General features: G+C 52.3%; 1 protein-coding gene across 1 annotated transcript in view; it reads right to left on the bottom strand.

The window, feature by feature from the left end:
* Positions 1–14,512: 14,512 nt before the first annotated feature.
* The window catches only part of LOC149855688 (inter-alpha-trypsin inhibitor heavy chain H3-like), a 104,008-nt gene continuing 102,913 nt past the window's right edge, over positions 14,513–15,607 (bottom strand). Inside the window, exons 21-22 of the mRNA XM_090022291.1 lie at positions 15,059–15,170; positions 14,513–14,971 (exon numbers count right to left, since the gene is read on the bottom strand). Of these exons, the coding sequence (XP_089878417.1) occupies positions 14,842–14,971; positions 15,059–15,170 (242 nt within the window). The 3' untranslated portion in view covers positions 14,513–14,841. The remainder of the gene's footprint in view (positions 14,972–15,058; positions 15,171–15,607) is intronic.

The raw sequence follows: 15,607 nt of genomic DNA, 5'->3' as shown, positions 1-15,607 counted from the left end.
AATCCACCCACATCCCCCCATTCCCATTCCTACCCCCCTTCTGCAAACCCCACATCCCCCCAGCACACACTGTGCATGCTCAGCTGCCAGACAGGATGAGACCTGCTGGCGGGAGCTATGACTGCGAGGGCAGTTGTTCTCCCATCCTGGTTAGTGAAGGAGTCAGAGGGAGCTCTAATTGTTCTATGATAAGAAAACCAAAGGCAAACAGCAAAACATATAGATATTTAGAATTCATTTTATTATGACGATAGAGACACTGATAGGCTTCCAAATTGCTTTAACACTGTAGATATATCAATAAAACATTGCCCAACTGATCGCTGTCTCTCTATCTCTCTCACTTTCTCTACATATAGTGGTCTTTTGTTTTAATTGTGAAGGAGCGTGGATTTGGGGGTATTTTACAGAGTGACTTCAGGATTTTTTAATCAGGGATTTTTCAGTTTTCAAATAGGGAAAACCAGAATTCCTGCTAGGGAAGAAAGTAGCAGGATCCAAGCAGAGGAGCCTGCTCAGAGCTGGCACTGGGGACCCAGCTGGAGGTGGCTGACCTCCTGGCCAATTGGGGCCAGGAGGACATGCTTTGACAGTTCAAAGCAAGACACCTCACTGGGAACATCTTCTGGGCAAGACACTGGACCCATGACAAGGCTGAAGAGCTGCCACTTGTATTCGAGCCCCCAGAAGTGGCTGAAGGAGTGCCCCAGGTGCCCCCATGTTGTGCGGCTACCAGCACTTTACAGCAGTCACTGAAGGGCCTGAAGACCGAACATCAGGACCTGGCTGCATGAGAAAACCAGGCTCTGGCCACCCTCCCCTCTGGCCACAAGGGGAGGCTCAGGACCTCTATAGCTACCCAGTGCCATCCTGGCCAGAAAGACTCTAGCACCCATCTCTGGAGCCCTGCTAGGACCTCCAGGGGCACAGGCAGGGTGTGTAAGGAGGGCCAGTCCAACCATTGGGTGAACTAGGTGGTCGCCTAGGGTGCCAACATTTTTGGGGGGAGGGATGCCAAAATTATATGCAGAACAAATTACAGGAACATCATTCTAAATAACAGCCCTGGCCAGCTATGGGTCTAAGACTTTTGGTTCGGTAAGGGGAAAAAGACCTCCGAAAAGATCTCAGAGGAAAGATCATTAGAATTGTGACTCCTACATTTTTCAACTGTCAAGCAAACTTATGACAAGACCATACCACTCACATCATGCTAAAAAATAAACCCCTAAGCTTAGATCATCTTACAGCTTCTGATACTGATTTCTTACACCTTCCTTCTCCCTTCCAACCACGCTTTTTTAAATCTAAAGCACCTAGATTTTGTCAGTTGCATTTAAGATTTCATCAAGAATAAGATAACCAAAATACGGTGACTCCAGGTACAGATATGTATTTTGCCTGTAATTCAGGAAACAGGCTTCAAGGTAGCAAGTTCTTGGTTTGACTTTGTAGATCTCATTTAAATTTATATGATGTAGAACTGATGTACAAATGTAGTTATTATCGTAAGTACACCTGAGTGGTCGTGTTTAATATTCTCAATTTTATAATGTCTAGCAGTGGTTGGAGTCAAATTGCTGAATCATTACATTTAATTCTTGTAAGAAGCTGTGTTATTTTTTTTAAAAAATAAGTTGAGCTGGGGTAAGCCTAATTTCCTCTATATTGGAAGTGGTAGGGGCACCAAGGTACACAGTTTGCCTAGGGTGCCAGTTACCCTTGGAGCAGCCCTGTGTGGAAGCGGTGCCAGATCATGGACAGGACCAGCTGGTTCAGCACCAGCACTCTACCATGCAGAGAGAGAGAGCTCAGGATCCCTGGCTATTTCCAGAGCTGCTCCAACCATCCTTGCCTCCAACTAGGGCCAGTTCTCTGGCAGGGAGAGGTCTGTGGAGGCCAGGAACACCCTCAAGTAGAGCAGCTAGTCTGCGCTTCAGAGGATCCTGCAGAGCACGGGCAGGAGTGAGCCCACCTGCTACCTGTCAACCACTGCCAGGCCAAAGCTCGTGACCCAGCTGACCCAGGCAGAGGAGGCAGCCAAGTACAATGCCTGGCAGGTGTCCTCTAGCTCGAGCTGCTCCTGGACTGCATCCCTCTGCCGGGTGTGCCCCAAGTGTAGCTGCAGCAAGAAGTTGGATGCGCATCTTCCCCACATCCCACCATCTCTGAGCCAAAGGGAAAGCTGCCTGTTGCTCTTGACAAGCCAGCCAGAACTCCCAGAAGGCCTCCCTGAAGCCCACATCCTCCAGCAGACTAGAATTGAAATGCCAGTAGGCTGACCCTGGATGCCTATGCCCTAGCGTGGCCTAGGCCCAGACAAAGTGGTGATTGCTGAAAGGGGTCGGGTGGATGCCAGAGGAGTGGGCCTGGGCAAGGTGCGTCAAAGAGATATAAACCTGGTCCAACCAAAAGTGGCATACCTGCTCCTCCCCCACTCTCACATAGGTGAAGGCGGGGGGGTCCATAGGATGACAGGTATGCCAGATGTCCACCAGGGAATAGTTTATCAGGATCTCCCATACATATAAGGATGCCCAGAAGAGTGGCCTGGTTCTGCTCCCTGCTTGACCGGTATCACATGTCCAGGGTGACATTAAAGTCCCTGCCAAGAACCAAGCACTCACGAGGGCTGAGGGTGCCAATGTAAGTGGCCACCTGGCAGAATAAATCCGCCAACTCCAGATCCCTCACAGGGGTACACATTCAGAAGATTCAGGACCAGTCCCTGCACCTAGACCTGGAGGCGTAGCAGGTAGCCTGTCACCACCTCAACATCCTGGAGAACCTCTGACTGCAGGCCTGGGGAGAACAGGGTGGCTACCTTGTGTGAGGTGGCCGAGAGGTGACTAAAAAAGACCCTGCCTTCCCACTCCAGCCACCAATTAGCCAGAGTCATCAGGGTCTCCTGCAACAAGACCATGGGGTACCCTCTCTCCTGAAGGAAGCAGAGCACCCAGAATCTCCAGACACTCTTCCTGTAGCCATGGACATTGAGGGTCATGATCTTAAATGACCTCATGGCTGCGGGGTGGAGTAGACAGTTCAGCAGGGGCCTTGCACATCTCAATGCCTGATGTGGGGCTCACTGGCTCACGTAGCATCCTCCCATACATATAAAGGGTGTCTATGAAACTGTGGGCCACCTATAGATCCAGACATTGCAGCTTTTGGGCCCCTTGCCTTCCCCCACCAGCACCCTCATAGTGGTGAGGATGCTGTCAAAATCTCCCCAGTGGTCCAAGGTGAGATGTACCTTGCTGGTGGACTGGTGGATGTAGGTGCAGGGTCAAGAAATGCAAGTAGCTCACCCTTGGGGACTGCCAGGACAGGTCTGCAGGCTCAACAGAACCTGCTGGGTCTCAGACATCCTCCTCCTGGTCCTGGGGTTCAGCAGGCTCCTTAGGCACTGTCTGAATCTTATAGTCCACTAAAAACCCAGACTATAGATGGGATTGGGAGAGCTCTGCAGACCCTTGGGACAGGGATGGGGGTAAGGATGGGGGTGGGGCTCCTTCACAAGATGGTGGGGTAGAGCTGGAGTTCCAGGGGGTCTGTGCAGGGTCCCTGACAAGATAGGCTTGTTGATCAGGGGACCCAACCCTGACCCCCTTTGGGGCAGGCTGGAAGTGAGGTTTTTCTGGATGGGGGAGGGAAGAGACCTGTCAGACACCAGGCTGGCTTCGGTGTCTGCCTGGGAAAGGGGACCTCCCTCAGGGCTCACCAGGGTGAGCCCCAGGGCCCCTGTCTCCCCCAGATCAGAAAGGGAGGGCTTTGCAGCCAGACCTTTTTCTGGGTCGGCCTCACTCTCAGCACCCTTGGTCTCAGTGGGTAGGCCCTGGCCAGTGGAGTGAGAGGCTTCCTGCATGGGCTTCTGTTCAGGAGTGTCCAGCAGCCCTGAAGCCTCCTCTACTGGAATAACCCATTTAATCTTCCCCAGGGGTGGGGTGTTGGGCACAGCTGGGGAGGCCCCTAGAAGCTGAACCACTCCTTCTCCCCATGTGATGGTTTTGGAAGAGGGGACGGTTTCTCACCTTCATCAGAAGGCTCCAGCTGTGCCAGGGCCTCCCTCTTAGCTTTGTGCCTGAAGGGGATATGCACCCACTCAGCCAGGGGGTGGTCCTCAGGTGGACAGGCTTCAGTAGAAGGTGAGGGCTGGGGCAATGAGGCAGTTACAGTGGGGCCACGGCTGCGGGTGGGAGGGTCCCTCTTCCTCTCCTCCCCCAGCTGCTGTCCCCCTCCCCAGGACTCTGCAAACCTGGTTGGGGATGGGGTTCCCTGAGCTCACAGGGAGGCTTGTAGTTGTCACTAGGTTGGCAGGGAAGCCCCCTGAGTGAGGAGGGGGACTGGGAGAAGGGGCACTCCTTTTGCCAGTGGGACCTGTGGATGCCCTCCCCACCTGACCCATGGAGCATGGACCTGGAAGCACCACAGGTCCCCCAGCATTTAGAAAATCCTCACTAGGTTCCCCTGTAAAGGAATTATAAGGCTGCCCTCGACCTCCAGCTGCTCTCCTGCCACCAGCTGGAACATGACCTGGGGACAGAATGAGCTCACGTGGCAGAGGCTGGGGTCTCGGCACCTCAGCGAGAGGGCCACCACCAGGGAGATAACTCTCCCCACAGGTTGGAGATGGGGGAGCAGGGCCCAACTGGGGATATAAGGTGGGATGGAGCTGAGGACCACTCTGGTTCCCAGCTCTGAGAGCTCAAGGGGGAGGTACTCACCCTCCAACATGAGCCACCTCTCCACCACCTTTTGTGCAGCAGCCTCCAAGGCAAGGAAAAAGACCCCCTTGCCATGAAAGCGGGAGGGCACCACAATCTTGGGGGCCCCCACTACCTGACCCACACCTGCACCCAGATCTAAAAATGCAGGTTCTCCTGCCTGGGCAGTTGACACTTCACCCCATACCTATGGGTGAGTGCCGGAAAGGGGCCCCACTGCCCAAGCTGGAAGGGCCAGCAGTGGAGAGTCCAGGCCCCACAGCTGTGGGTCATCCTGCAGCTGCCTTTGCATAGCTGTGGTTCCTCCACTGTAGGTCTGCATTGGTGGGGCCAGGGCTAGGGTCAGGGACAGGCTGAGTGGATGTGCCAGTTGGTGTGGCACACCTGGTCCCTTCAGGGGCTGGTGGTCTAGGTTTAGGGTTGGGGCCCTTGCCCTTCCCACCCCAGCTGTGGAGGAGGCTGAAGAGGAGCCCTTCCCACTGCCCTTGCCCTTGGTCCCTGATGGTGGGGAAGAGTGCTTGGGAATTCCTCCAAGAGGGGCCAATCCAGGGTACACTCCCTGACCCTGCTGGAGTCTTACCTGCCCTCACAAGAGAGGTCTCAGGCTTCTCTACCCGTAGAGGAGGTCATTTGGACTCTGTCTCCGGGGTGGGGGCTGCAGAGGCATGCGCCCTCTTGAGGGCTTGGCTGGGATCTGCCCCCATAATGGGGGCTGCAGGAAGTTCTGTGGGGGCATCTGCCCCTCCAGACGGTTCTTTCCCTGACATGAGTTTACATAAGGGAGGGGAAACCAAAAAAGAAACCCAAAAATGTACAGTGGGGCTGGTGAATCTAATAGGGGCAGGTGGCTGAAGCCCACTGGGCTACATCCCCACAGGAAAAAAGCTGAGAGGGCTATATTTGGGGAATGTGGGGGAGGGGGAACACACACACACACACACACACACACACACACACACACGGGCTGGGGAGATTTGAGCTGGCTTACTCAGCCACACAACAAACACCAGAGCAGGGGGAGTGGACCACCGGACTTATCACACAAGGGAAAAAACACACAGGGAAGGCTGCTGAGGCAGATGTATAAGATGGCTGGAGTGGTGGAGGGGCTTTGTTGGAGATCGGTTCAGGAGCCCCTCAGGCCTCCAGCTAGGCCAGGGGTGGGCAAAATATGGCCCGCAGGCTGGAGGCCATTCTATATCTGGTCCAAGGGGACCCTAAAATATTTAGAAAATTAATATTTATCTGTCATAGATTCATAGACATTAGGACTGGAAGGGACCTCAGAAGATCATTGAGTCCAGGCCCCTGCCCAAAGGGCAAGAAGTAAGCAGGGGTCATAGGATCCCAGCAAGATAGATATCCAAATGTTTCTTGAAGGCATTCAAAGTACGTGGTTGAACCACCTCTGGCAGCAGTCTATTCCAAATCTAGGGGACTTGGACAGTAAAAAAGTTCTTCCTTATGTCCAGCCTGAAATAGTCACAGAGGAGTTTGTCACCATTCTATCTTGTCATCCCTTGGGGCACTCTGGTGAATGGACCAGAACCAAAGATCCTGATGAGCACCCCTGATAAACTTATAGGTGGCCACCAGATTACCCCAGTGCCTGCACATTTCCAGGCTGAAGAAGCCTATAGCTCTCAGCCTCTCATCATAAGGTCTGTTTTCCTGACCTCTGATCATGCATGTGGCTCTCGTCTGGACTCTCAAGCTTCTCCACATCCTTTTTGAATTGTGGAGCCCAAAACTGGACGCAGTACTCCAACTGTGGCCTCACCAAGGCCAAGTACAAGGGGAGAATGACGTCCTGGGATTTGCTTGAGAAGCAGCTATGGATGCAAGCCAGCATTTTGGTGGCTTTAGTAGCCGCAGCATCACATTGCAGGCTCATGTTCTTCTTGTGTTCAATAATGACCCCCAAATCTCTTTCTTCCATAGTGCTAGCCAGCGTAGCACTGCCAAGCCTATAAGGATGCTGCAGGTTTTTCTTCCCAAGGTGGAGAACCTTGCATTTTTCAGTGTTAAACACCATCAGGTTCTCATCCACCCATTTACTGAGCTTGTCCAGGTCAGCCTGGATCACCCGCCTATCTTCTGGCATGGATGCTTTGCCCCAAAGTTTGGTGTCATTGGCAAACTTGGCCAGTCCGCTCCTGCCTCCAATGTCCACATCATTAATGAAGATGTTGAACAATATGGGTCCAAGGACAGAGCCTTGGGGGACCCTACTGGTCACAGGACATCATGATGAGTGACTGCCATCAATTACAACCATCTCCGTGACCATGGAGCCAATTTCCCAGCCAGCGGATCATGGTGGAGCCAAGGCCGCAACTGGCCAGTTTGGCCAAGAGGTGATCATGGGATACCAGATCAAAGGCTTTTTTTGAAGTCAAGATATATGCCATCAATCTCTTCTTCCTTGTCCAGGTGATAGGTCATCTGGTCATAGAAGGAAATGAGATTGGTCAAGCAAGACCTACCCGCAACAAACCCGTGCTGGTTATACCTCAGGAAGTTGGCGTCGGCCAGTCCATTAAGGATGGCCTCTTTAATAAACTTTTCTAAGATCTTCCCCAGGATAGAAGTCAGGCTGATGGGCCTATAGTTAGCAGGATCCACTTTCCTCCCTTTCTTGAAGATCGGCACCACATTAGCCTTCTTCCAGTCTTCGGGCACTGCACCAGAGCGCCAGGAGTTTTTAAAGATCCATTCCAGGGGCTATGATGCTTGCCGGCTCCTTGAGTATCCTGCGGTGTAGATTGTCAGAGCCGGCTGACTTGAAGGTATCCAGCTTCTCAAGGTGTTCCTTCACGAGGTCAGCATTAATGAAGGGCAGGGGATCTCCCCGACCTGGATCTCCCTGTCCCGTAGCGGGCATGGGCGTCCCATGGGACTGATGAAAGACCAACGCAAAATACCCATTTAATAGGTTAGCTTTTTCCTGTGTGTCAGTTGCCCCATCTGGTTCAGCAGGGGTCCAATGTTGCCCTTGCTTTTCCTCCGACTCCCCACATATCTGAAAAAGGACTTTTTATTGCCCATGATACTCAAAGCTAGTTGGAGTTCAGTTGCAGCCTTGGCTTTCCTGGTTTGCTCCCTGCAGGACCAGACCAGTGCAGAATAATCCTTCTTGGAGATGAATCCCATCCTCCATCCTTTGTAGGCTTTTCTTTTTAGATTTAGGAGGTCTGCTAGGTCCCTGGAGAGCCGGGGGGGCGGGCTGCAGTGCCCTCTTGCTGCCTTTCCTTCAAGATGGAATAGACTTAGCTTGTGCATTGAGGATTGCTCCCTTGAGGAGCAACCACCCTTCTTGAACTCCCCTCTCCCTGGGGTCATGGTCCCTTAGGGCATGACTGGCAAGCCTTCTGATCTTGTCAAAGTTGGCTTTTCTGAAGTCAGGGACTTCCGTGTTGCTGACTGACTTTACGGCAGATGGTGAAAGTGATCAGCTCATGGTCACTGTCACCCAGCTTCCCATCTATCACTAGGTCACCGATTAGGTCATCCCCCGTAGCCAGTACCAGGTTGAGCAGCGCTTTGCCTCTTGTTGGCCCATAGACTTCTTGAGTCAAGTAGAGGTCATCCATGCACAAGAGGCAAACTCCTGGTCAAGATCAGGACTTGGGGTGGGAGGTCTGTAGTAGACTCCCACCGCTGTGTCCCTGTACCGTGTTCCCCACGAAGTTTAACCCAGAGGGTCTCCAGTCATCCACTCTGGTCACCAACATCAGCTTGCAGGGATGTGTAGCTTTCCTTAAGATAGAGAACTACACCCCCACCCCTTTTATCTACATGATCCCTGCTGTACAGGGTATAGCCATCTATACCCAAGGTCCAATCATGGGTGGAGTCCCACCAGGTCTCCATTATCCCAATGACATGATAATTATTTGCATTAAGCAGGAGGACAAGCTCCTCCTGCTTATTCCCCAAGCTCCTGGCATTTGTGTACAGGCAGGCAAGTGTCCCCTTGGGGGCTCCTACCTTGCCCACGGATTGTACCAGGCCTGGGGCAGAGGTGGGCTCCCTTAAGTGCCTTGGCCCGCTGGCTTTGCAAGGTTCCTCTGCAGGCCAGCAGTGGCGGTAGTCCCCCCATCCCCTGGTGGGCTTAGTTTAAAGCCCAGTGGAGCAGGTCAGCCAGTCTGGCTGAAAAGAGCCTCCTCCCCAGGGGAGAGAGGTAGAGGCCATCTCTTCCCAGCAGCTCGCTGCCTCTCTCGCCAAAGAGTGGGCTGTGGTCATGGAAACCAAAGCCTTCCCGATGACACCAGCACCTCAGACTTTGGTTGACTACGTGGATCCTCCTCTCCCTCAGCCCAGAGCCCAGGACTGGGAGGATCAACAAGAACACCACCTGTTCCCCCAGACCCTTAAGCCCCTCTCCCAAATCCTTGTAGCGCCTCATGATCCGGCTGGGAGCACTCAGAGCCATGTCATTGGTGCCCACATGAATAAGGAGCATAGGATAGTGGTCTGTGGGCTGGAGGACCTTTGGGATCTTCTCTGCAATGTCCCAGATGCGGGCCTCCGGGAAGCAGCAGATATCCTGGACTAAGGGGTCAGGGAGGCAGATTGCCCCCTCAGTCCCCCTCAGGATGGAGTCTCCCACAACAAACACCTTACGTTTTGTCTTGGGGAGAGCGGGGACGGTAGCTGCAGTTGAACCTGTGTTACCTGTGGGAGCTGGCAACTCAGCAGGCTCTGCTGGAGTAGCAAGAGGTGTGTACCTGTTGCTAAGCTCCGGTGGGGCAGGGACTTTGTTGCAGCAGGCCTTAGGGCCCTTGACCACCTTGGTCCATGCCCCTGACTGGACAGACTGGACAGAGTGGGAGGTCCCAGAGTCCTCCTTTGTCCTGGAGGGAGACGGTGGTCTACCCTCCAGCTCCTGGCGGAGAAGGGCCTGGCAGTAGGAGTCTATCTCCTGCTCACAGTCCCTGATTACATGCAGTCTCTGGACTGTGGCCTGGAGCTCCTCCAGCTGGCGCCAGAGACCCCACATGGGAGGTGACCATGCTCCCAGGCCCCAGAGCCTGAAAAAGGGACAGGCAGCCCGCATCTGCGTGGAGTCCAGAACCATGGGCTCCATCTGGGTAGCCATCTCTGAGGTGCCTGAGGGGGGGCCGCAGAGCCCGAGGGGACCCGAGGGGACCCGAGGGGTGCGGTGTGTCATGCCTCTGGTAGGCTGGCTACAGCTGGGACTGTCTACTCTGGGGAGCTTGCAGACAGGGCCTCGGGCCCTCCCACGTGCCCTCCTGTGCGAACTCCGCACTAACTCATGCGCCAGCAAACAAGCACGCCTATTTGTGCAGCCTGTTCGCATGGCTCCCTGGGGGACTGGGCGGGGGCTTGACCCAGCCCAGCTCCACGCAGCCGCCTCCTTCCACTCAGAGAGGTGTTAACCCCTTCCCACCACAAGCCCCGCTTGTCTCCAGCTGCGCTGGGGTTGGCAGGGGTCTCTGTGGCTGCTGGGGGGTGTCTGGGGGGCTTTGGGGGAGTGGGGGCACTGCGGGATCTCAACTGCGCATCTCTCACTGCTCTGGAGTCTAACTGGGGCTTGTTTTGCTGTTGGTGGGCCCTTTTAAACTGCGTGCATGAGCAATGGGCCCACCGTTGGGGAAAGCTGTTCTCGTGCAAGGAGGGGCCCTGCCTGGGATTTGGGGGGCCCTGCCCTACTGGAGGGGGACTGGTGAGTACCCCCTCATACCTTTCTCTCTCCCTGGGGGACTGGGCCAAGTAGGGGCCTGGGTGGGGGCTTGACCCAGCCTGGCTCCACGCAGCCGCCTCCTCCCACTCAGAGAGGGGTTAACCCCTTCCCACCACAAGTCCTACTTGCCTCCGGCTGTGCTGGGGCTCGGCAGGGGGCTCTGTGGCTGCTGGGGGGTGTCTGGGGGGCTTCAGGGAAGCAGGGGCGCAGAGGGCTTTCACCTGCACGTCTCTTGATGGTCCGGAGCCTAACTGATGTTGTTGTTTTGATCAGGGCAGCTTTTAGGGTTTTAAATGCTTCCTGACACCCCTGCTTCCAGACCACTGCATCAGGGCTGCCCTTCTTGGTCAACTCATGTAGGGGAGCTGCTGTCACTCCAAATCCAGAGACAAACCACCTGTAATATCCAGCCAGGCCAAGGAAGGCTCTGACTTGCTTCTTAGTTTGTGGGGGTGGCCAGTCTCTAATAGCCTCAATCTTGTTCCACAAGAGAGCAATCTGACCTCCACCCGCACAATGTCCCAAATATACCACATCATTGAAGGCTGGATTACCTGTGTAAGGTCTGGATTGGATAGGGTGATGGCTGCCCATATCTATAGAGTGCACTGGCACCTTAAGGTGGAAGAACACTTTAACCTTCCTGGACATTCCATCATTAACTTCAGAGTAGCTGTCTTTAAACAACAAAACTTGAAAACAACTTGAAACTGTGGAACAAGAAATTATCTATGGACTGAATTGGGTCACATATTGTCTGAACAGAAATCCTAGATTCTTATCTCATTACCTGGACTAGCTTTTATAACCCCTATGTCCCTCAGAGTTAACTTTTATTTATCCCTTTTGAACTCACCTTCACCTCATATGCACATCCACATATGCAAGCACATGCACTTGCAGCAGCTCAAATAGAAGCGGTGCAAATTTGAGCTGGGGCTTTTTGTCTCAGTGCATGTGCTCAGACATGCACTTTGCTGTGGAGCAAACTACGCCACTTGGGGCAAAATAACACTGCCTGGTTCCTCCCAGATCTGCAGCCAGAGGGAGCTAGACCCTGGGACCAGCACCTGTGCTGTCCCCAACAGTATAAAGAGCTGCCCTGTCCTGGCCCCATCCATACTAAAAGCTGCCCTGGCAAGCAGCTCAGGGCTACTCGCTTTCCGGAACTTCTGGGGCTCAGCCACTTGGTACCTGGGGACACTACATTACCCCTTGTGCCAGCTGGACTGCTACAACAGCATCCCAAATCCATTTTTAAAAATAGCCCAAATTCCATGTTTTTCCACAATAAACACAAAAGGCCACTCTACACACACACACACACACACACACACACACACACACACACACACACACACAGCAATCAGTTGGACAAAGCTTTACTCATATATTTACAATGTTAAAGCAATGTGGAAGCCTACCAGTGTCTCTATCATCATGATAAAATACATTCTAAATACCTATATGTGTTGATGTGTACTTTTGGTTTTCTTCGCACATGATGGGTGTGTGATGGGGGGATGTGGTGTTTGCAGGAAGGGGGTGGGAAGAGGTGTGGGGGAAGGCGGGTGGCTATGTGTGGAGGGATGTGGGTTGGTGTGTGGGTAGGTATGGGGCAATTGCTGTGGGGAGTGTGGGTGTGGGGGACCTTGCAGGGGGGCTGCTCAGGAGGGGTGGGTCCCCTGGCCCCCACAGGGTGCAGTCCCCCCCCACAGCACATGGAATGCCCCCCCAGGGCCCCAGCCTCCCTGTCCAGGGTTCCAGATCCCCCTAGAGGGCCCCAGCCTCCCCACCCATGGTCCCAGGCACCCTGGAGGGCCCCAGCCACCCCCACCCAGGGTCACCCTGGAGGACTCCAGCCTCCCTGCCCAGGGTCCCAGGTACCCTGGAAGGCCACAGTCCCCCTGCCCAGGGTCCAAGGCACCCTGGAGGGCCCCAGCCCCCACACCCAAGGCCCATAACTTAGCTTTAGCAGCAGCAGCAGGAGTGGGGCACTCTGAGCTATGGTGGCAAGACCCGGAGTGGCACATGGGGACCTCATGCCAGGCCCAGCCAGGTCCTGCTGGCCCTGGGGACCATCTGTCACCCGGTTGGGCCAGGCCCTTGCTGGCAGGACCTGGCACGACACATGAGGACCACATGCCAGGCCCAGCCAGGTCCTGGGGCCTCTGCTGCTGGGCCAGGCCAGGCCCTTGGTGGCAGAACCTACCGCCCTCAGGGCCCCTCTGCCACCTGGCTGGGCTGGGCCCTTGGTGGCAGAACCCAGCGCAGCACGCAGTCCCCACGTGCCAAGCCCAGCCAGGCCCTGCCACCCTCGAGGCCCCTCCACTACCTGGTTGGGCTGGGACCAGGGCTGCAGGACCTGAAGTTGTGTGCAGGGACCACATGCCACACCCAGACGGGTCCTGCCAGGCAGCAGAGGGGCCCTGAGGGTGGTATGACCTGGCTGGGCAGGGATCGGGGAGCCTGGGGAGCTGGTGCAGGGAGGGGCCAGGCAGGGATCAAGGGGCTGGGGGGGAGGGGCTGGGCAGGGCAGGGACAGGGGGCTGGGGGAGCGGGCAGAACCAGTGGGAGTCCCCCCATTGTCCCCATCGTCCTCCTCCAGCCCCCCCGCAACCCCTTACTCACCATACTGGGCCCCTGGTGCTGAACATGCCACCTGGCTGGCCTTGTGTTTCAGCACCAGGCTGAGAGACCAACCATGGAGACGTTCTGGCAGCCAGAGCATCTCCCTGGAGGACCCAGCCTCCGGTTGCCTTAAGACACAGTCTGGGACTATGGCCTGTCCCGCTTTTTTTTGTTTTGGTTTTTTTAGACCCCTGGATATCTAGGGGTCTAATTTTCTCCCCATGCTGCAAACTTGCAGGACGGGAAACAGTTTTTTGTTCCTGCGTTCGTCTGGATGCGCCCATAGAGTCATAGATTGTTAGGATCTGAAAGGGACCTTGCAAGATCATTGGGTCCAGCACCCCTGCACAAGGCAAGTTCTCAGTAGTACCTCCTCCTTTCCTCCCTATTTCTCTATACTTTCTATTTAAATTACCTGATCCCTTTTTATCAGTCCCCATGCCCTCTGCAAGTCCATTCATAGCATCTGATGAAGTAAGCTGTAGCCTACAAAAGTTCAAGCCTATCTGAACAAGTCTATAAGGTGCCACGCTGCCCTGCCTTTTGCCTAGCTTTAAGCTAGCTAGCTCAGCTACAAGCAGCAGCAGCCCAGACTTCAGTGTGGGTTGCACAAGCCTGTCCAAGACTCTAATTCAAGACTTCTAAGCAGCTGGGGGCTCCACACCCCCATAGTGAACACCCCAGGCTGCATGCTATATGGATACCCTTACCACTGCAGTATGCATCCACACCCTCCCCCAGTCCACTGCATGCCTGGAACTCCCCACCATTGTAGCGTGCACCACTGCATGTCCCCACCCACCACTGCAACATCTTTGTGTATGCCCTATCACTGCTGCAGCATAATGCCACAAAGAAATTCCTCTTGGAAAGAGGAACATTTTTTTTTGTGGCAGATCTGCCACTTTTGTGACACTACAGATAGCTTGAATGTTTGGACACTCATTTTTATAGTGCTATAAGGGTGCTTGTAGTGCTACATGTATAAGACCATGACCTCAGTGTGATCTTTTCCCCCTTCGGGTAACTGGCCACATATAGTGATCAATGAACTTGCCAAACACTTGGCTAACTGAGCCAAATCTTTTAGTCAAGGAATTAGGGCCTGCTTTAAAATTGAGAGTCCCAGATTCAAATTCTGCTATAAGTGACCCATCCAGAGGTCTGGTGCTATATCAGTGCTCAGTACAATCTAATCAAGGAATAAACAGTTTTAACATGCTATATCTTCTTTAATTCTCTTGCAAAAATGGTCTGGGTCTATCAAATCTCAAAAGTCAGATGCTTTGTTGTTCTGCAGATAACATGGTTTGACATTTACCTGAAATCTTAAAAGTTTAAAACATAAATTCACTAAAATTTAATCACTGATGACAGCTGGAAAGAAAAATTGAAGCAGTAAGTTTTCAAGTTTTTTTCAAAACCATTTATAAGAATCAATTACTCATTTCACCTTGAATATAAAGTTTATTCTACATAGAATAAATCAGAGTTTTAAACCTCACAAATGAATTTAACACAACATTTTATATTTGTTGTATTTGATCACATATTATATTTTAGCACACAGATCTTAGATATTGGTTGAATGAAAACAGTGTGGGCCAGCTGCACTCAGTAACCTGATTCATGAGAACCTGTTAAATGAGGATATTTTCAAACAGAACATTAATACAGTAAGCTTAGGATTTTTAGTAGTTGATGATTATTAGGAAAAATTACTCATGCAGAAAAATATTCTCTTAACACACATCTGAAGATTAATTTATAATGGTGTCAAAATATACTGGAAACAATATAGTCTGTGTGAACTCCATCAATCAGCCCTGCACCACTGTTATGAACAAACCAGCAAGGGATATCAAGGCCATGCTTGGTATCTTTTCTGTAATCTTTCTGCCGCCCCCTGAAAGAGAAAACATTATTGTTCATAGCAGAACATAACCTACACATTAGCAAAATAATGTTTGATGAAAACTTAATTATTATTTACCTTGTTACCGTTAGTTCATTGTTTTTGACAATCATTGTGGCATCCAGTTTCTTGGGATCAGACCCAGGATGGATTTCAACTATATTAAAGTCAATTGGGTGGAAAAATTGCCCTAAAATAAGAGGCAATATCAACAGTTAGTAAAATTTCATAACTGTTATGAGTTTTTTAAAAAGTCATTTAAGTTCCTACATTGATTTTCAGACTCTCTGAAAGATTTAAGGTCCAAGGGCCAATTTTCCAACAAAATGCCAAATTTGCGCACACAGAATTTGTGGATACCTTGATTTTTTATATTTAAAATGAGCAACTGCATAAGCAAATATTTCATGTTAAATTGAGTCTGTATGTGATAGTACTTGCATTGTACAAACTGGAATTTTATACATGTAATGGGGATACACCTACAAACATAAATGCCTTTTTAGAAGCCCACTGGAAATCTGACCCAGAATATCTATTAAATAATAATTTATGCTTCACATCACCTCTGATTCTACTCTCTCAAAGAATTTAATGAACAAATCTTCAAAATATCCTACAAGTTAT

This window comes from Crocodylus siamensis, chromosome 11, assembly GCF_052110815.1.
Source record: "Crocodylus siamensis isolate JL-2025a chromosome 11, ASM5211081v1, whole genome shotgun sequence".
Taxonomy (NCBI): Eukaryota; Metazoa; Chordata; order Crocodylia; family Crocodylidae; genus Crocodylus; species Crocodylus siamensis.
Note: the sequence above shows the minus strand (reverse complement) of the source record. Positions and strands in the feature narration are given on the sequence as shown.